General features: G+C 38.8%; 1 protein-coding gene across 1 annotated transcript in view; it reads left to right on the top strand.

The window, feature by feature from the left end:
* LOC140686630 (serine/threonine-protein kinase Nek10-like) overlaps positions 1–21266 on the top strand; it is a 69104-nt gene that overhangs the window by 10870 nt on the left and 36968 nt on the right. Inside the window, exons 5-7 of the mRNA XM_072940836.1 lie at positions 8037–8229; positions 8313–8399; positions 9883–9919. Of these exons, the coding sequence (XP_072796937.1) occupies positions 8037–8229; positions 8313–8399; positions 9883–9919 (317 nt within the window). The remainder of the gene's footprint in view (positions 1–8036; positions 8230–8312; positions 8400–9882; positions 9920–21266) is intronic.

Genomic DNA, 21266 nt, shown 5'->3' with positions numbered 1-21266 from the left:
ATTATTTAGATACATAAGTTGATTTCTGAGTGTTGTTTGAAAAGGGATGCCAGAGCTACAAATACCCAGAAGGGCAAGTGGTGGTGCCGGTGACCCCCTTGTTGGTGTCCCTTATCTTCCTTCCTCTGTGCCTTTGTTCTGTCATGACCCATAATCCATCCTTCGCTCATGCTCTGGGGTCCCCGAAAGTAGGGGTTTAGTAAGGGACCCTCCAACCTGTAAGTGTTCTTTAATACCCTCCTGAAGGTGGGCCCAGTGCAGTAGGGTCATAAGGCATCCTTGATCAGGATACCTGGTCATCCAATTCTTTTCCAGAATCCAAAGGACCTGCTGTGGCTCAGCTGGGAAAATGAAGTGACAAATCGGTCTCAAGGAAGAGTCAGTTTTGGTTTCTCAAGTAACAGCATTTCCAGCAAACTCTTCTGTTTTTTTTCCCACAAGAAGGAAAGCACTACTGTTTGATGGGTTTCTCTTTCCATACTTGGTATCCAGAAATTAAACTTCCATTGTTGGTTTCTTTTTTATGGATTTTATTTTATTTTTAAATTTTTCTTAGTACAGCCATGCCTTTCATTTTCACTTTTCATGTTTTTATATAATTGAGGTATAGTTGATTTACAATATTATATTGGTTTCAGGTGTACAACTTAGTGATTTGGTATTTTTATAGATTGTGGTCCATTTAAAGTTGTTATAAAATCCTGGCTGTTGTCTCTGTGCTTTACATTACATTCTTGTGTCTTACTCAAATTATACCTAGTAGTTTGTGCCTTCTAATTCCCCACCCTATCTTGCCCCTCCTCCTTCTGTCTCCCCATTGGAAACCACTGGTTTGTTCTCTATATTTGTGAGTCTGTTTCTATTTATTATATTCATTTTTTTGTTTAATTTTTTGAGATTCCACATGTAAGTGATAACATACAATACTTGTCTTTCTCTGTCTGAGTCATTTCACTAAGCATAATACCCCCGGGTCCATCCATGTGGTTGCAAATGGCAGGATTTCATTCTTTGTTTATGGCTGAGTAGTATTTCATTGTGTATATATACCACCTTTTCTTTACAATTCTGCTTATGTTATCCTCTAGGAGATTTAAGGATTCCAGTGTTAGATTTAGATCTTTCATCCATTTTGATTTTATTTTTGTATATGATGTGGGAAAATATTCTAGTCTCATTGTTTTTTGACATGGAGCTGTCCTGTATTTCCAGCACCACTTATTGAAGACAGTATCTTTTTCCCTTTGTTGTAGAGTAATTGACAATAAGTGCATGGGTTTATTTCCTTGCTCAATTCTGTTCCATTAATGTATGCGTCTGTTTTTGTGGCAAAACATAATGTTTTGGTGACTGTAGTTTTTCATTATAGCCTGAAGGAAACATGAGTGCTCTGACCTTCTTTCTCAAGGTTGCGTTAGCTATTTGAGGTCTTTTGTGTTTCCATACAAACTTCAGAATTATCTCTTCTGCCTCTGTGACAAATGCCGTTGGTATTTTGATAGGGATTGCATTGCATGTGTAGACTGCCTTAGTTGGTATGGTCATTTTCACAATATTAATTCTTCCAATCCATGAATGCCGTATATTTGTCCATTGTTTTGTGTCCTCTTCAATTTTTGTTTATTATTTTGTTATTTTATTTTAGTGAAGAGAGGAGGTAATTAGGTTTATTTATTTTTATAAGAGGGGCTGAGAACTGAACCCAAGACGGCATCCATGCTAAGCATGTCCTCTACCACTGAGTTACACCCTCCCCTCTCTTCAATTCTTTTCATCAGTATCTTATAGTTTTCCAAGTACAGGTTTTTTGCCCTCTTAATTAGATTTATTCCTAGGTATTCCATTGTTTTTGATGGGTGGTAAATGGATTTGATTTCTTAATTTCTCCTTCTGATAGTTTGTTCTTAATGTACAGAAATGTAACAGATTTTTGAATATTAATTTTGCATCCTGAAACTTTACTGAATTCATTGATGAGTTATAGTAGTCTTTTGGTGGCATCTTTATGATTTTCTATTTTTAATATCATCTGCAAATTGTGAGTTTTACTTCTTTCTTTCTAATTTGCATTTCTTATATTTCTTTTTGTGATCAGTGTGGGTAGGACTTCCAACATTATGGTGGATAAAAAGGATAAGATTGGGCATTCTTCTCTTGTTCCTGATCCAAGAGGAGATGCTTTTAGCTTTTCACTGTTCAGTAGGATGTGAACTGTGGGTTTATCATATATGGCCTTTATTTTGATGAAGTATGTTCCCTCTTATACCCACTTTCTGAAGGTTTTTTTTATTATAAATATATGTTTTTAATATACGTTTATTGAAGTATAGTCAGTTTGCAATGTTGTGTCAATTTCTGGTGTACAACACAATCCTTCTGTCATACAGGAACATACATATATTCCTTTTCATATTCTTTTTAATCTTAAGTTACTACAAGATATTGAATATAGTTCCCTATGCTATATGGTATAAACTTGTTGTTTATCTATTTTGTATAATACTAGATAGTATTTGCAAATCTCAAACTCCCAATTTACCCCTTTCTACCCCCTTTACTCCCTGGTAACAATGTTTATTTTTTGTCAGTGGGTCTGTTTCTCTTTTATAAATAGGTTTGTTTGTCTTTTTTTTTTTTTAGATTCCACATATAAGTGATATCATATGATATTTTCTGTTCTCTTTCTGGCTTACTTCACTTAGAATGACATTTTTCAGGAACATCCATGTTGCTGCAAATAGCATATTCATTATTTTTTATGGCCGATTAATATTCCATTGTATAAATATACCACATCTTCTTTATCCAGTCCTCTGTCAATGGACATTTAGATTGTTTCCATGTCTTGACTATTGTAAATAGTGCTTCTACGAACATTGGAGTCCATGAATCTTTTTGAATTAAGGTTCCCTCTGGATACAAACCCATGAGTGGGATTCCTGGGTCATATGGTAAGTCTATTCCTAGTATTTTGAGGAATCTCCATACTGCTTTCCACAGTGGTTGCAGCAAACTGCGTTCCCACCAGCAGTGTAGGAGGGTTCCCCTTTCTCCACAGCCTCTCCAGCATTTATCATTTGTGGACTTTTGAATGATGGGCATTCTGACTGGTGTGAGGTGATACCTCATTGTAGTTTTGTTCTGCATTTCTCTGATAATTAGCAATATTGAGCATTTTTCATCTGCCTATTGGCCATTTGTATGTCTTCATTGGAAAATTGTTTGTTTAGGTCTTCTGCCCATTTTTGGACTGGGTTGTTTACTTTTTTATTATTAAGATGCGTGAGCTATTTATATATTCTGGAAATTAAGCCCTTGTCAGTCTCACTTTTTGCAAATATTTTCTCCCATTCCATAGGTTGTCTTTTTGTTTCACTTATGATTTCCTTCGCTGTGCAAAAGCTTATACATTTAATTAGGTCCCATTTGTTTATATTTGCCTTTATTTCTATTGCTTGAGTAGACGGCCCTAGGAGAACATTGCTGAGATTTGTGTCCAATAATGTTTTGCCTGTATTTTCTTCTAAGAGGTTTATAGTATCTTGTCTTATATTTAGGTCTTTAAGCCATTTTGAGTTTATTTTTGTGTATGGTGTGAGGGAGTATTCTAATTTCTTGATGTGCATGCTGCTGTCCAGTTTTCCCAACACCATTTGCTGAAGAGACTGTCTTTATTCCATTGTATGTTCTTGCCTCCTTTGTCGAAGATTAGTTGACCAAATTTTGTGGGCTCATTTCTGGGCTCTCTATTCTGTTCCATTGGTCTATATGTCTGTTTTTGTACCAATACCATGCTGTCTTGATGACTGTAGCTCTGTAGTATTGTCTGAAGTCTGGGAGAGTTATTCCTCCAGCCTCTTTCTTTCTCTTCAGTAATGCTTTGGCAATTCTAGGTCTTTGATGGTTCCATATAAATTTTATTATGCTTTGTTCTAGTTCTGTGAAATATATCCTGGTTAATTTGATAGGGATTGCATTAAATCTTTAGATTGCCTTGGGCAGTGTGACCATTTTAACAATATTGATTCTTCCAATCCAAGAGCATGGGATATCTTTCCATTTCTTTAAGTCATCTTTAATTTTCTTAGTCAGTGTTTTGTAGTTCTCCATGTATAAATCTTTCACTTCCTTGGCCAGGTTTATTCCTAAGTATTTATTTTGGGGGATGTAATTTTAAAAGGGATTGTTTCTTTACTTTCTGTTCCTGCTATTTCTTTGTTAGTGTAAAGAGATATAGCTGATTTCTGTATGTTGATGTTGCTTCCTGCTACCTTGCTGAATCCTTTATCAGCTCTAGTAGTTTCTGTGTGGAGCCTTTAGGGTTTTTTATATATATAGTATCATGTCATCTGCATGTAATGACAGTTTTACCTCTTCTCTTCTAATTTGGATCCCTTTTATTTCTTTTTCTTGTCTAATTGCTATGGCTAGGACTTCTAGTACTATATTGAATAGAAGTGATGAGAATGGGCATCCTTGTCCCTTTCCAGATTTTAGTGGGAAGTCTTTCAGCTTTTCACCTTTGAGTATTATGCTTGCTATAGGTTTTAAATAAATAGGTTTTATTATGTTGAGATACGTTCCCTCTATACCCACTTTGATAAGAGTTTTTATCATAAATGGATGTTGAATTTTATCAAATGCTTTTTCTGCATCTATTGAGATGATCGTGTGATTTTTGTCCTTTCTTTTGTTGATGTGGTGTATCACATTGATTGATTTGCATGTGTTGAACCATCCTTGTATCCCGGAGATGAACCCAACTTGATAATGATGTATAATTATTTTGTGTGTTTTTGGATTCTGTTTGCTAATATTTGTTGAGGATTTTCCCCTTTCATTTCTTAATTTGTTTTTTGATTTCTCTTTCTCTTTTCTTCTTGGTGAACATGGCCAGAGGTTTTTTATTTTGTTTAGTCTTTAAAAAAACCAGCTCTTGATTTGATTGTTTTTTTTATTTTCTATTTTATTTATTTCCTCTCTGATCTTTATTATTTCTTTCCTTTTACTAGCTTTAGGTTTTATTTGTTCTTCTTTTTGTTATTGTTTTAGGTGGTAGGTTAGGTTGGTTATTTGATTTTTTTCTGGTTTTTTAAGGAAGGCCTGTATCACTGTTAACTTCCCTCTTAGGACTGCTTTTGTTGCATCTCATAGATCTTATGTGGTTGTGTTTTCATTGTCATTTGTTTTAAGGGATTTTTAAATTTCCTCTTTGATTTTATTGTTGACCCATTTGTTTTTTAGTAGCATGTTTTTTAGTCACCAGGCAACTGTTTTTTTTCTCACTCTAGTTGTTTTCTAATCTCATGTATTTGTGGTCAGAAAAGATACTTGATGTAATTTCTGTCCTCTTAAATTTGTTGAGGCTTGTTTTGTGACCTAGTGTTTGTTCTAGTCTAAAGAATGTTCCATGTGCACTTGAAAAGAATGTGTGTTCTGGCTTCTTCTTTTTCGAATGTAATATCCTGAAAATATCAATTAGTCTAAATGATCTGTTGTGTCATTTAGTATTCCATTGTGTTATTGGTTTTCTGTCTGGAAGATCTGTCCAGTGATGTTGGTGGGGTACTAAAGTCTCCTACTATTACTGTATTCACATCAGTTTCTCCCTTTATGTCAGTTAGTATTTGCTTTATATATTTAGCTGCTCCTATATTGGGTGCATATATGTTAATGAGTGTAATATCCTCATCTTGTTGTTCCTTTATCATTAGCTAGTGTCCATCCTTATCTTTCTTTACGCCCTTTGTTTTAAAGTCTGTTTTGTCTGATACGAGTATTGCTACCCCTGCTTTCTTTTCATTTCCGTTTACATGACATACCGTTTTCCATCCTCTCATTTTCAATCTGTGTGACCTTTACCCTAAAGTGAGTGTCTAGTAAGCAGTATATTTTATATATTTTTTGTGTTGAAGTATATAAGAGCAGCATATTGTAGGCTCTTATTTTATTATCCATCTCCTACCCTTTGCCTTTTGATTAGAACATTTAGTTCATTGACATTTAAAGTGGTTATTGATAGATACGCATTTATTGCCATTTTAAACCATGTTTCCTGTTGGTTTTATATTTCTTCTTTGTTTCTTTTTCTTTTGTGGTTTGATGTTTTTCATATTATACTTGAGTTCTCTTCTTTTGGGTTTTTGTGACTCTATTATATGGTTTTGGTTTGTGGTTACCATGTTTTTCATATATGTTAACCCATTACTATATATACTTGGTTTAGACTGGTCATCATGTAAGCTCAAATACGTTATTAAAAAAAAAAAGAACAAATCTGCATTTTATTATTCACCTCGTCCACATTTTGTGATTTGATGTTCTCTTTTACTTCTTCATGTTTATCTTTTTGCTGTTCATGGTAGTTATCATTTGCTTTTCTAGTTACAGTTTTCTTTTGTATAGATTCTTGCTGCTTTTCTACTCAGAGAAGACCTTCCAATATTTATTTTAGGATAGGTTTAGTATTGTTCTATTTTAATTTTTAGTTGTCTGAGAAATTATCTGTCTCCCCTATTCTAAATATTAACCTTTCTGGACATGGTATCCTAGGTTGCAGGTTTTTCTCTGCCAGGACTTTGGATGTACCTTGCCACTCCCTTCTGGCCTGCAACATTTCTGTAGAGAAATCAGCTGATAGCCTTATAGGAGGGGATCCCTTGTCGCTAACTCTTTGTTTTCCTCTTGCTGCCTTTGAATCCTCTCTTTAGCTTTGACTTTTGCCATTTAAATTTTAATATGCCTTGTTTCTCTTTGGGTTCATCTTGCTTGAAACCTTCTCCACTTCCTGTACCTGGATATCTGTTTCCTTCTACAGTGTCAGAAAGTTTTCAGTCATAATTCTTTCAAATACGTTTTGACCCCCTTTTCTCTTCTCCTTCTCGGGCCTCTATCATGCATAGATTGGCATGCTTTATATTTTCCCATGGGTCTCTTATATTGCCTCCATCTTTTTTCATTCTTTCTGCTGCAGGCAGTGTCCTGCCTCTCCCTTTGTGTGTGTTTGTTAACTGTGGGGCTCTTTATGGCAGATACAGGCTCCCTTTCACACTCTCTCAGTTGTGGCCTTTACCATACTCCAGCCCCTTCAGGCTGTCTCCACCCAGCCAACCCCACTTCTCTCCCTGGAGTCTTTCCTCTGAAGCCCAGGTCAGCACCTAGCCACCACACACTAGTGGACATGTGTCTTAGGCTGGAGAATGAGCAAGATGGCACACATCCTCTGTGCTGGGCCCCCTGTTCTGTCTGCTGCATATCGAGGACTGCTCTCTCCTTCGAGCCTCTGAAGTTCCCTTCTGTCCCAGCTAGTCTCCCGACTGGTGAATAGGCTTCCAAAGGTGAGGGAACCTTCCCTCTTCCATAGCTCCCTCCCAGGGGCACAGGTCCCATCCTGATTCTTTTTTTTTTTTTGACCCACCCAGTTACATGGTGATCTGTCTCATATGAGAAGTTTTGATTGTATGAGATATTCTGTCAGGGTTAAGCATTCTGTGAGCACTGTATTCCACAAGTAGAAGTGCTTTTGATGTATTTGTTGGTGGAGATGAGTTCCACATCCTTCTAGTCTGTCACCCTGATCCAACCGCCCCTTCTTTATACCTTTAGTTGTGGAACATATTTTCTTCTGGATTCCAGTCTTTCTCACCACCAGTCGCTCTGTAAGTGCTTGGCATTGTTGTATGCCTGAGGGAGGAGGTGAGCTCAGCACCTTTCTACTCTTGCATCTTGGCCACCTACCTCAAGAATTGTTCTGCACGTCTATTCCTTAGTGCTACCTTTTCTTTCACCAGACAGCGCAGACCTTTGCTACTAAACACTTTGCCACACCCATTCTTTTTTGTCCAGTGGTAGCCTACTTTTTTTGTCATCATGGACTCCATGAACTTTATAGCATATGTGTCAGTGGACCCACTGATGTGACTTCAGCAGCAATATTTGTAATGATACTTTAGTCCTTTTAAGATATATTCTAATGAGGTTTAGGTCCCGCTGAAGAAAGAAAGAAGTGGGTATTAAAAACTGAATTTCTCTTTCAGGAAACCTTTGAGAAGGCAAGCTTGAGTAGCAGCAGCAGTGGAGCAGGCAGCCTGAAAAGTGAGCTTTCAGAAAGCTCAGACCTGCCCCCTGAGGGCTTCCAGGCCCCCTGTGGGAAGGACGAAGTCAGGGCCTGTGACGGAATCTTGTCAGATGATACTTTCAACCTGGAAAATATTGACAAATTTATTTCTAGTGAAAGGGTTACAGCATGAATACACCCTTGACTCCCTTCTGTTTCAAGGTTCATTTACTTTTTATTTTTTATGAATGTGCAGATATATATTCAGAGCTCGATGATGAATTGGACATTTTGGATAACTCCAGCATCTCCAGTTCAAGCCCTTTGAAGGAATCTACATTCAGTAAGGCTTCTTTTTCTGTTTGTAGGGTTCCAGAAGGTAGTGGTTTGGGACTGGTACCCAGGAGTCAGGTAGTTGTCACCACACATATAACTGAGTGGTTTGCTTCCTAGGTGCAGTGCACATTAATTAGGACATGTGTGTCTGTCACTCCGACAAAGCCCAGAGGCCAACAGCAGTGTGGTCTTCCACTGCCTCCTGTCAAATGAATAGTTTCCTTATTTCTTGCAGCAAATGCAGGTTCTAACTGGGGAGTGGAGGTAACTTATTTGGAAACAGACTTAACAACCCAAGGAATAATGGAGGTGACCTTCTATGAGTCTGTTGATTGGAGGTTAGAAACCTGGAGAAGAAATTCGTCTTGGTGTAGACTGTTTCATACAACTTTATTTAAAGTAATGCAAAGGAATGTATTATACTTAAAACTCTAAAGTAAAATAAATGTTTTAATTGTGTAGAATTACAGGAAAATGCTAGGTAAATTCAGTAAAAGTGAACCTTTACTCTTAAATTGAAACAGTAAAGAAAATAGTCAAGATACATTTAAATAAAGTGTAAAGAATGTTCCTTATAGAAAGATAGGATTCATTTGACTCAACAAATCTCACCCAACAAATCTGAAACTGAAAGAAAAGACCAGCTAAAATAGTTAATGGAGAGATAAGAATGATTCTTTTAAAGACTAAGTTGATGGAATATTAAAGAGGATAAGTAGAAATACTCTGAGATTGATTAAGTGTAAATAATCCCGTCTCATCAGTGACTATACTGCGAACATTTCGTAAAAGAAGGTTTAGGATGTTCTCTCTGAGCATCAGAATAAAAGCCTGAGGATTTTGTTTCATTCTTCATCCCTTTCCAAAATTAATTGTTTCATCAAAATGGAGAATAAATGTTCTGGTTTTTCTGGGACAGTCACGATTTCCAACACCCTGTTCTGTTTTCCCTATACATTCCAGGCTGCTAAATAAAATATCTTGATTTCCAACTGGGAAAACAAATATTTTGCAGTAAGAATACTCATGCATTTAAACATATGTAGCAAGACCTGGAAGCAATTAATCACTGACTGTTTTGAGATGAACTCAGGGTTGTCCATCCCTAGTAAGAAGGACAAGGTGTCAGTGGGGAAGTGAGGAAGGGAAAGCTGGACCCTTAATTTGCATGTGGTTACTTATCGCTGCTTGGCAAGGGATTTAGGATGATTCTGATATAAATACTTTATTGTACTTTGTTAGCTGATAATAATGGAGTTTCTTAGTTTAGCACCTTTTCTTTAGGGATAGACCTTAAAAAACCTGTCAAGTAATCAGTAATTTGCAACATGATATTTCAGCTGATGCTTTCCTAAGGGAGGACAGTCTTCACAGTAGGTACAATTGCTTAGAGATTTTTTAAACAAACAAAGGAGCGTATAAATGAAACATTTGCAGCAGGAAAATGTGAAGTTATTTTATTTTCTTGTTTCAGGCACTTTAAAGAGAAGTCAGTGCTTCAGGAGGAGAAAGACAATCCCAAACAAGGTAAGTATGTACACACTGAGCTCCTGGAAATATTTTTATTTTTATTTTTTAAATTTTTGTTAAAATTTTATGTTATTGAGTTATAGTCAGTTTACAACGTTGTTGTGTCAATTTCCAGTGTAGAGCACAATTTTCAGTTATACATGAACATACATATATTCATTGTCGCATACTTTTTCACCATGAGCTACCCCAAGATCTTGTATATATTTCCCTGTGCTATACAGTATAATCTTCTCTTGTTTATTCTACATATACCTGTCAGTTTCTGCTTTTAGACTCTGCCGAGCTGAGGTTTTGGTGGCTAGACTGATACCCGATAGCAGAGGCTACCATGGGCGTATGGTCCTGGAGGCTGTTGGAGCCCGCACTCCCAGAGCTGACTCTACCATGGAGCATACTGTGAGGGGTACTAAGCTGGGGCCTGGGGTTTAGCCTGGCCGTGTGATCCTCAGCCCCTCAGTCAGTCTCGCTGAGCTCAGGAAGTTATGGCAGTAGCGCTTCCTGAGATCACTGGGGCCCTGGCTCCTTATGTCTTGTTTTTCTGCATCCCCAGGGTGTAGGTCTCACGCTCATGGCAGATGTGTCAGAGGTGGACCGTGTCACAGCCACAACCCAGGTGGCAGGCAGTGGGATGTGGAAGTCGGGAAATGCCATTCCTTTTAGGGATGTGACCCAGATGTCGTTCCCTTCCCTTCTGGTCACAGACCAGGACTTAGTCACGTGAACACATTTAGCTGCAAGGGAGAATGAGGACAGTTGGGGCATTCGGTTCTGAAAGATTTTTATTTTGCAGCAACTTAGCACTTTCTGCCACAGTTGTCTCTTGGGCTAAGGACTAAAATGAAACTCTCTGATCTGGCCTTTGGCAAGTCCCTGGTGACCTTCACAAGAGCAATTCAGTGACCTTAGGTGAGGTTGGTGGGAGCAGAAGCCTGACTGGTGGTTTTTGTAAATTGCAGAGGCAGGGGTGAGGAGCAAGTTGGAGAAGGTGAGGTGTGAGCTGGACCATGACCTGGTGGGGAATGTTTGATGGGAAAGGCCTTCTAGAATCAGGATGACTGTGGGTGAGTGGCCTGAGGGGAGACTGAAGATGGAGGGGAACTGACCAGCTGGAGCCAGAGAGCAGGCCTGGGAAGGCAGGAGGGACAACCCTTCATCTGTGTCTGAAGAAAGGGAGGCAAAGATAACACTCAGCTCAGGAGGCAGAGAAGAGGATGATTACGCTTGGTGGTTTCTATTTATTACGTGAAGTTCCAGGTCTGCTGCCGAGAGGATGATCTAGACTCAGGAGTTTGGTCAACTAGGAAGAGCCGGTACTGAGGTGGCAGGAGACTGAGCAGGGACAGGTGGAAGGGCTGCCTGCAGCTCCGGGTCTGCGGCGCCAGTGCAGGCCGGATCTGTGTCAGTGGTGGTGACAGCCCGCAGCCGTGGAGCCACGGGTGATGCTGGCTGAGACAGTGGCTGAGGGCTGGTGACAAAAGGCTGAGGCTGTGGATCTGCTTTACCAGTCGGGCTTTGTGGGTGCAGCAGGAGACCCTGACTCGGGCTGACCTGTGTAACGGGCTTCATTAGAAGGCCATGGGGGACTCACAGAATTAGGAACCCACAGAATCAACCTACCAAGGGGCAGGAGCCAGGTTGGCCCCGGAAGCCTGTGGAGGAGGCACTCCTGGAAGAATTGTGAAGGCTGTGACGCTGGGCCGAATGAGCTCCCAGCTCATTTGTTCCATCTCTCTGTCACCACTCTTAGGATCCAATGCGAGAGATTCGGGTCGGCCTGGCTTGGATCAGGCCCTGTCACTGCTGTGGGGAGGGCCGAGTCCCTTCAGGTCCCTCCAGGGGCTGTGTGCATGCCGAGCAGTCCAGATGGGGCCACAATCAGTCCTGGGTTCGAGGGTGCTGGGAAGAGCATCGTGGAAATGAACTTCAGGATGGAGAACCTGCCTGGCAAAGTCCCGAGGCCTTCAGTTAGGCGGCAAAGGAAGGCGCACGTGGAAAATCAATTCTGTTGAGTCAAAGATACCACCTCACTGATAACTTTATCTTTTCCAAGTGAGAGTCAGGAAGGGTTAGGGTGGAGCCTTTTTATTTCCTAAATCTTTTCCAGTGTTGCTAGTAGCAAAATCCAAAAAACGTATCAGAGTGTGAAATATACCAGGTACGTCATCAAGGAATCCCGTAGGAGCCCACAGTGTTCTTCAGTGGGCCAAGGTGCGGAGAAGCAGTGGTTAGAAGACAGAGAGCAGTGGGGAGAGAAACAGTCCAGCCCCTCAAGAGAACCAGAATAAATGATGGTGGGGACGTGGACCTGGGTTAGAAGATTCCCCATCTCTGGGTCCCCATCCCTGACCCAGCAGCTCTGCTTCCAGTTGCTGCAGACAAGGACGCCACACACAGGAGCCCGGAACATGGGAGCTGTTGCTGGCTCAGCCCAGCATTTAAGGGGACAGGAGTGGGAGATGTGAGCTTGGCCATGGAGCTGGGGGTCTGACCGGCACCATGGAGTAGCTGTGTCCTCAACTCCGGCACCAGAGTTTCTGTACCTCGACCACGTTATGAGTTCAGTAGACTTCTGTGAGCTGGTCTGTCTGCACGTGAGAGAGGGTTCCATGTCCTCCCCTAAAAGAATGAACAAGTGCACTTTGGAATCTAACTATTCCCTTTTAAGTTTTGTGATTATTTATATTTTTTAGAACATCTTCAAAAGACTGTTTTCTGTATTATTGGATACTTTACTCAGTAATACAAAGTTGCTTAAGTACATAGAAGAGATAGAAAACAAGCATTTTAGTACAAAAATAAATTATGACATATGGGTGTATTCCCCAGTTAAGAGAAATTTTTATTAAGCTGGAAATTTTCAGTCAGGTGAATTTAGGAATCTTAGCATTGCCAAATAATTCTAGTCCTTTTTACCTGAAAGGGTGCATGGAAAGTTGTCTTATTTGCAAGAGTTCAGTTGAACTCCAACCCTTCAAAAACAAAAGAAACATATATAGTATGTAGAGCTTGAAATAGACTTTAAAAGGTCATCATTGTCTAAACATTTCTAGCAAATTGAATAAACTAGAATTAACAGAAAGCGGAAGTGTAATCTGAAGCTCACTGGAACGGGGACACTACAGAGTGGGCTTTAACTTGGGTTAATGACCAAGTCAACAGGGGGAAATGGCCCCAGTGTTGAGGCTGAAGAGTCAGAAGGCGTGTGCATACGTGAACCAGTGAATAAAATCTGAGCTAAAGCTGCGCCGTGTGTGGGCCAGTGTGACACCCATCACGGAGCACGGGCTGGTTTAAGGCATGCTATCGCCTCTCAGGGAACTCACAGTGTAGGGGAGACACAGGCAGACTTGATGAGAAAATACATGGCAAGAGATAGCCTACAATTCATACCAAATAAGAGGAGAGAAAGTGAGTAACTTTTTGACTTCCTTCCAGGTTACCCCCAGAGCTTCTATGAATTAAAAGGGGACCAGTCCAACATACATTTATAATTCTTTAAAAGACATTAAATAAGGCTGAAGTTATTTGCAACCTAATTTATTTAGAATTATCCTGGGTTTCTTGGTTTATTGGTATAAAAAAATAAACCCCTCCCACACTGTATTTAAAAGCTAAGTGAAAAGTTAGAATCCGAAAGAAGATGGCAGAGCTACAAAATATAATAAAGATAAATGGAAAATAAAGCCTGTGGATACTTTTGGCTATTTTGTGCCACATATTCAGTGGGAAATGAGTTATGACGAGACCCTGGAGGAGCCTCATTGGCCCCTAGGACAAGGGAGTTGGTCCCAGTGAGAAGAAGCCACAGAGAGGAGCACACTTCATCTCAGTACAACTTCCAGGATTTAGAATTCAGTCTTGATTCAGGCTGAACAGTACAGAGAGAAAGTGTAAGCATATACGCTCAGCTTCGGTCATCTCAGATACCAGGAGCTAGATTTAAGCCAATTGCCTGCTAAAGAACCAAGGCACCTCCCTAGCCACTTGAGATAGACTCTCTTGAGCAAATGGACCAGGCAAACGGATACAACATTAGCAGATGGAACTAGGAAGGGGAACTCCTGCCTCCTCCGGGAAGTACTGGATTCCCAAGGCTGATGAAAGAAAAATTGATATTGAACTGGTAGGCACCCTGGTGATGTGATCCAACATTGTCAGTTGGTAAAATTTTTTCAGGAATATAATTAATGGCAAGGCCTGGAAAGAGACTCCAGCTCTTAGAAGTCCATATTCCTTCTATGAACTATTTAGCAGAAGTCACTTGAAACCAGAAAATGATTTCTTTGGGCTCCTTTTCTTGCCAGCCTCCTCCCAGATCTCAACTCTTCATCCCTAAATCTCCAAAAGTACTGGAAGCCATACGCAAAGCTGAGGTATCGGATCAGTGGCAAGTGCCGCATTCCTTGGCTCTGGATTTGCAGCCTTTCACTCATTCAAAGCAGATTCTCCAATCTCCATTCCCAGGGCTTCAGGTACTAAGTCTCCTGTACCAGGATGTCGTGTAGCAGCCATTCCCAGAAGACCTGGAGGTGTCAGTGTAGCTTTTCTAATAGTATATGAGTAGCCCGTGGAGAACTTCCAGGTCACCCACTTTTCCTGACAATAAACAGGTCATTCAGTATTCACTCAGGTTAATTTGCTTTTAGTTATGCCTTTGGTTTGCAAGAACAGAGATTTGATTTTACATCTTTATTCTTCACATGTGATTGCAGAGTTGTAAATAGTGTCCCTTGGGATACTCCTACAGATTTTTATCAATTTGAGTTGTCACCGAGTAGCTGATTTAACTACAGTCACTCATACTCTCTTGAGGGCTAACTGGTTAGCACTCCTAAAGATACAGGACTGTAAGATAACTTCATCTCCCTTACTTTTAAGTTCCATCCATTAAGTAACAAAAGGCAGATGAAAATTAACTTAATGGTATGTTTCTTATAATATTGCTTTTAATGAATGCACGCAGATCTTTTGATGGTCTTTTTGAATAAATGTTTTGAATGAGAATGGGAGAAATTACTTGGTTTCAACAGCTTCAAAGAGGTAAAATTCACACAAAATAAACTGCGCTTATTTAAAGTGTGAAAATAGATGTTCTGAGTATGCACATCCTGTGAAATCACAATTAAGATAGTGAACATATCCATCCAACAGTGTCCTGGTGCCCATTTGTCCCCTTTGCTCCTGCTGCTCACCCCCCACCCCAGGCAATCACTGGTCTGCTTGCTGCACTGTGGATTGGTTTGTGTTTTATAATTTAATAAACATGGAATTATATAGTACATACTGCCATTTGTCTGGACTTCTTGTAGTCAGGATGATTATTTCAAAATCTGTCTGTGTTGTTTTGTGTATCAACAGTTCATTCCTTTTCACTGTTAAGTATTAGTCCATTGTGTGGCTATACCATGGGTTGTTTATCCGTTCATCTGTTAATGGACATTTGAGTTCCAGTATTTGGCTATTACACATAAAGCTGCTATGAACGCTTGTGTTTGTATGGACATACACTTTTTTCCTTTGGGGTAAATACCTATAAGTGAAATGGCTGGGTCGTATGTAGGTGTATGCTTAACTTTTTAAGAAACTCAAAGTATTTTCTAAAGCGGTTGTACCATTTTTACACTCCCAGTTTGAGAGATTTGAACTCACATGTTGAAGTTAATTATAGTATTTGTGGAAATCATCTTTTATTTCGATATGTACATCTCCAAAATTAGAAGAAGTTAAGTAGGAAAATGGAATTGACTTTTCATGGTCAAAGTCTTAATGAGCACAAAATATTATCTATTTTACAATAATTATGTGGAATAAATATCCTTATTGTTAATGTTTACTTGATTTTTTATTTGCATATAGACAGAGTTAACCAAAAGCTGAGTTGATGTCTGTGTCATGAAAAAAGTGCTTAAAAGTTCAACAATTAGGATGGTCTTTGAAATTTACAACTTTAATCATTTTCCATGATCTAAATGGTGTAAAATTTCCTGCCTCACTTTGCTGGGGGAAAATTACAAATGGGCTTGGTCTTTATCAGTTTGTCTGGGTTTTATAGTCTCACTTAGTTGATATATGTGTTGATAGTTCTAATTCAGTGTATCATAGCACTTTATTTCAATTTACAAGAAATTATCCTACAGAGTAAAATTTGGTAATACACACAGAGGCTGCAGCCTCTTTAATACATGCACTCAAGTCCCAGTAAGCTTTGGTCACTGTACTATGATCCTCTTAAGAACATCAGTTGATTCATCAATTAGTGTTTATTACCATGTGCTGGCAGAAACCAGACTATGGCTGGCCCATCTTTGCATTCCCCAGGTCACAAATACTTGTCATTTAATAGATAAATGACTGTTATCTTAGCGTAAATTCTGTGTCTCTCTCTGTAATATGACTAAAACCTTACCTACTGGCTTAAACCTACAGCCTTTGCCATAGTCACAGATTAAGACCTTTTTAAAGATCCTGTTGCTCAGGCAGTAAGATTTTTCCATGCATGTTTGCATCCTGTTGCCAAGGAAACAGGGTAGCACGGGCAGGCTGGTTTGAGACATGGGATAGTTGGGGTATCAGAGATGCCTGCGGTTCACAGCTTCTTTGGCAAATCAGGGTATGCATAACTGTATTCAAGGGTGTGTGCCTGACTCCAGGCTTTGTGTATAAAGATGACTGTGAACGTTTGTGTCCATCCAGTATCATACATGTGACTCGAAAGTCCTTGTGTAACCTCAGGACCTTGGGATCTGGCCTCTCGGTAGCAGAAGCCTTGCTTATTTTGAGTTGCTGCTGTTCTCTCCCCTCAACTCCTTTTTCAAAGCCCAGATCTAGTTTCATTTAAGTTGAATAAATACTTGCCAGAATTGACCTGGCCTATCCGCCAATGTCACAATCAAGCAGTTTTACAACAACAATTTACTGTCAGTAAGACCGTTGTATTCCTTTTCTGTGACAGTTCTAAAATTCCCTGGCTTATTGCTTATTAGTTTCTAGCTGTCAGTGGAGGACAGGTGGAGAGCCACAGGAGTGCCATACCCCTTCCTGTAGTGGTACCAGCTCCATTAACGTTATAGGTGGATAAGAGGCCCTTACTGAGCCGGAGAAGGCAACTCTCCATAGTGTCACTTCTTCACACGGGATGTGTTTATGAGCATCACCACCTGAAAGAGACTCTCCTGCTCTAAAACCCTAGTTAGCTCAGATGGTGTGGTTGCATCATCTTAATGTGTAAGCCACGACTCTCATTTCATAAGGTTAAATGTCTCTTCTTTTTATCAGCGTTAGTGTGTTGACTGCTTTACAAGATTGAATTAAATGATGTGCTGCACTCACAATGCATGTGAAAATATTTCCTTGTTTTGGAGAGATATTTGAAAGAATTTATGAGGTATCAAGTTCTAGATTCCATCTCCTTCATGCCCAAGACTCCCCTGACAAGAAAATTATCCAGATAATCTACCTCCCATTGAAACAATCATTGCAAACTTGGTTTTAAACATTACAAAGCTAGTACCTCCAATTGCCACCTTACATGGAGTGGTCTAGGGTGGGAGTCGTAGGCTAACACTCATAGTCAGGGCTTCAGTTTCTGGTGTGGCTTATGAATTCTGCATAAGTCGCACCAGGGCTGAAGAGAGTTGGAAGTGATGACCTTTCAGAATTTTTGTAACCTTCCATTTCTCTGAAATTCTGTTTTATCAGTCTGAAGTGCTGTTGGTCAATGCCCATTTCAAAACTTTCAGAGGACACAAGCTTCATTATGATAAGCTTTTTCACCATAAAACGATTCTGGAATGTCTTCTTTGTGTTAAACCATTTCTATCTTTTCTAGCTTGCGTTGTCATGGAAACTACCCTCTATAGCCGTAATGTTATATTGGACATAAACATTCAATCTGGTCCAGTCTAGAGGCAGACTGTCCTCAGGCTGTGCATAATTTCCATCTTTTGTCCACCCTTGTGGACCAAACAACTTTATCGTTAAAAGTTGTCCTTTCTGATTAAGAGTTTGATCTATTTTGAAATTACAGATAACTGTTTACTTGTGATCTGTGATATAATTCCCAGAGATATGAACAGTTTTTCTGCTCGACCTGTGCAATCTTGTAACTTCCAAGATTATAGAAACTGTTTCTTTTCACCACCCCATCTCCAGTGTCTAGCATACTGCCTACACACAGTGGGCGCTTACTAAATATTTTTGAATGAATGAATATGTGATAGTTATTTTTAAAGATTCCCTGAAGTTTCTTAAAGAGTAACTTAGAATTCTATGAAGGGGCAGCAAAGTTGAAAGCAACTCAGCCTAGCCAGAGAGGTCTATTTCACACATACCCAGTAGCACATTTTTTCTTAAACAAAGTATCTTTTTAAGTGAAGTACACTTGATTTACAATATTGTGTTAGTTTCAGCTGTAAGGCATAGTGATTCAGTATTTTTGTAGGTTGTACTACTTCTCAAGTTATTGCAAGATAATATCTGTAATTCCCTGTGCTATACAATATGTCCTTATTGTATATTTTATACATAGAGGTTTGTATCTCTTAATTCCATTCCCTTAATTTACCCCTCCTCTTTCCTTTTCCCCTTTGGTAACCACTAGTATGTTTTTCATATGTGTGAGTCTGTTTCTGTTTTACATAAATGTTTATATTATATTTTAGATCCCACGTAAAAGGGTAGCATACAGTATTTGTCCCTCTGTATCTGACTTATTTCATTAAGCATAATATTTTCCACATCCATGCATGTTACTGCAAGTGGCAGAATTCCATTCTTTTTTATGGCTGAATAATATTCATATATGTGAATAAACACCCCCCCACACACACACCCCCCATATCTTCTTAATCCATTCATCTGTTGATGGATTGCTTGGCTATTGCAAATACTGTTCCTTTCAACATTGGGATGCATGTATCTTTTCAATGTTTTTTTTTCTGGATACATACCCAAGAATGGAACTGTTGTATCACATGGTAGTTCTATTTTTAGCTTTTTGAGGAACCTCCATACTGTTTCCCATAGGGGCTGCACCAATTTACATTCCTAAAAACATTTATGAAGTTTCCCTTTTCTCCACATCCTGTCCAACATTTGTTATTTGTAGACTTTTTGATAATGGCCATTCTGATAGGTGCGAGGTGATATCTCATGGTGGTTTTGATTTGCATTTGTCTGATGATTAACGGTGTTGAGCATCTGTTCATGTGCCTGTTGGCCATCTGAATATCTCCTTAGGAAGAATGTCTATTCTGGTCTCTTCCTGTTTTTAATTGGGTTGTTTGTGCTTTTTAAAAAATGCTGAGTATTACGAGCTTTTTGTATATTTTGGATATTAACCCATTGTTGGTCATATCATTTGCAAATATTTTCTCCCATTCCATTTCATAGGCTGTCTTTTCATTTTGTCTGTCTGTGGTTTCCTTTGCTGGACAAAAGCGTTTAAGTTTGATCATGTTCCTTGTTTATTTTTACTTTTCTTTGTTTTGCCTTAGGAGACAGATCCAAAAAGATATTGCTACAATTTATGTCAAAGAGTATTCTGCCTATGTTCTCTTCTAGGAATTTTTTGGTATCATGCCTTATATTTATGTCTTTAAGTCACTTTGAGTTTATTTTTATGCATGGTCTGGGGGATTGTTCTGATTTCATTCTTTTACATGTAGCTGTCCAGTTTTCCCAGCACCACTCTTTTCTCAATTGTGGATTTATTTATGGGCTCTCTATTCTGTTCCATTGAGCTGTATGTCTGTTTTTGTGCTAATTTCAGGCTGTTTTGATTACTGAAGTTTTGTAGTATTGTCTGGAGTCTAGAAGGATTATGCCTCCAGCTTTCTTCTTTTTCCTCAGGATTGCGTTGATAATTCTGGGTCTTTTGTGATTCCACACAAATTTTAGGTTTATTTGTTCTAGTTCCGTGAAATACGTTCTGAGTATTTCAGTAGGGATCACAATAAATATGTAGAATGCTTTGGGTAGTACAGCCCTTAGACAATATTAATTTTTCCAATCTAAGAACATAGGATATCTTTCCATTTCTTTGTATCATCTTGCATTTCCTTTATCAGTGCTTTATGGTTTTTAGCATATAGATCTTTCACATCCTTGGTTAAGTTTATACCTAGCTATATTTTATTCTATTTTATAATCTGGTGTGATTTTATTTTATTTTCATTGAAGTACAATCAATTACAATGTGAATCTTTGGTGTACAGGACAATGTCCCAGTCATGCATATATGTACATATATTCATTTTAATTTTTTTCCATTAAGCATTATTACAAGATATTGAACATAGTTCCCTGTGCTATACAAAAGAAACTTTTTTAAAGTCTATTTTTATATACAGTGGCTAGCATTTGTAAATCTCAAACCCTCAAATTTATTCCTTCCCACCCCCTTTCCCCAGTAACCAGAAGAATGTTTACTAAGTCTGCAAGTCTGTTTCTGTTTTGTAGATGAGTTTGTAGTGTCCTTTTTTCTTTTTTTGTTTAGATTCCACATATAAGTAATATCATACTGTATTTTTCTTTTCTCTTTCTGGCTTACTTCACTTAGAATGATGATCTCTAGGTCCATCCATGTTGCTGGCAAATGGCATTATTTTATTTTTTTTTATTGCAGAGTTGTATTTCATTGCATAAATATACCACGACTTCTTTATCTGGTCATCTGTTGATGGACATTTAGGCTGCTTCCATGTCTTGACTGTTGTATACAGTGCTGCTATGAACATTGGTGGGCATGTATCTTTTTGCATTAGAGTTCCCTCCAGATATATACTCTGGTGTGATTTTAAACGGTATTGTTTTTTCACTTTCTCTTTCTGCTATTTTATTGTTAGTGTAAAGATGTGCAACAGATTTCCGTATATTAATCTTGTACCTTACTACATTGCTGAATTCATTTGTTCTAATGATTTTTGTGTGGAGTCTTCAGGTTTCTCTATATAGAGTACCATGTCACCCACAAATAGTGAGTTTTACCCCCTCCCTTCCAATTTGGATACATTTGTTTGTTTTTCTTGTCTGACTGGCGTGGCAAGGACTTTATATGCTATGTTGAGTAGAAGTGGTGAGAATGGGCATCCTCATCTTGTTCCTTGAATTTAGTGATAGGCTTTCAACTTTTCACTGTTGAGTGTAGTGTTGGCTCTGGGTTTGTTGTAAATGGCTTTTTATTATGTTGAGATTTGTTCCCTCTATACCTGCTTTGGTGAGAGTTGTCATCAGCGGATGTTGAATTTTATCAAATGCTTTTTCTGCATCTATTGAGATGATCATGTGGTTTTTGTCTTTTGTTAATGTGCTGTATCACATTGATTGATTTGTGTATGTTGAA

The sequence above is a fragment of the Vicugna pacos genome, chromosome 17 (genome assembly GCF_048564905.1).
Source record: "Vicugna pacos chromosome 17, VicPac4, whole genome shotgun sequence".
NCBI classification, from domain to species: Eukaryota; Metazoa; Chordata; class Mammalia; order Artiodactyla; family Camelidae; genus Vicugna; species Vicugna pacos.
This window is presented reverse-complemented; position numbering and strand designations above follow the sequence as displayed.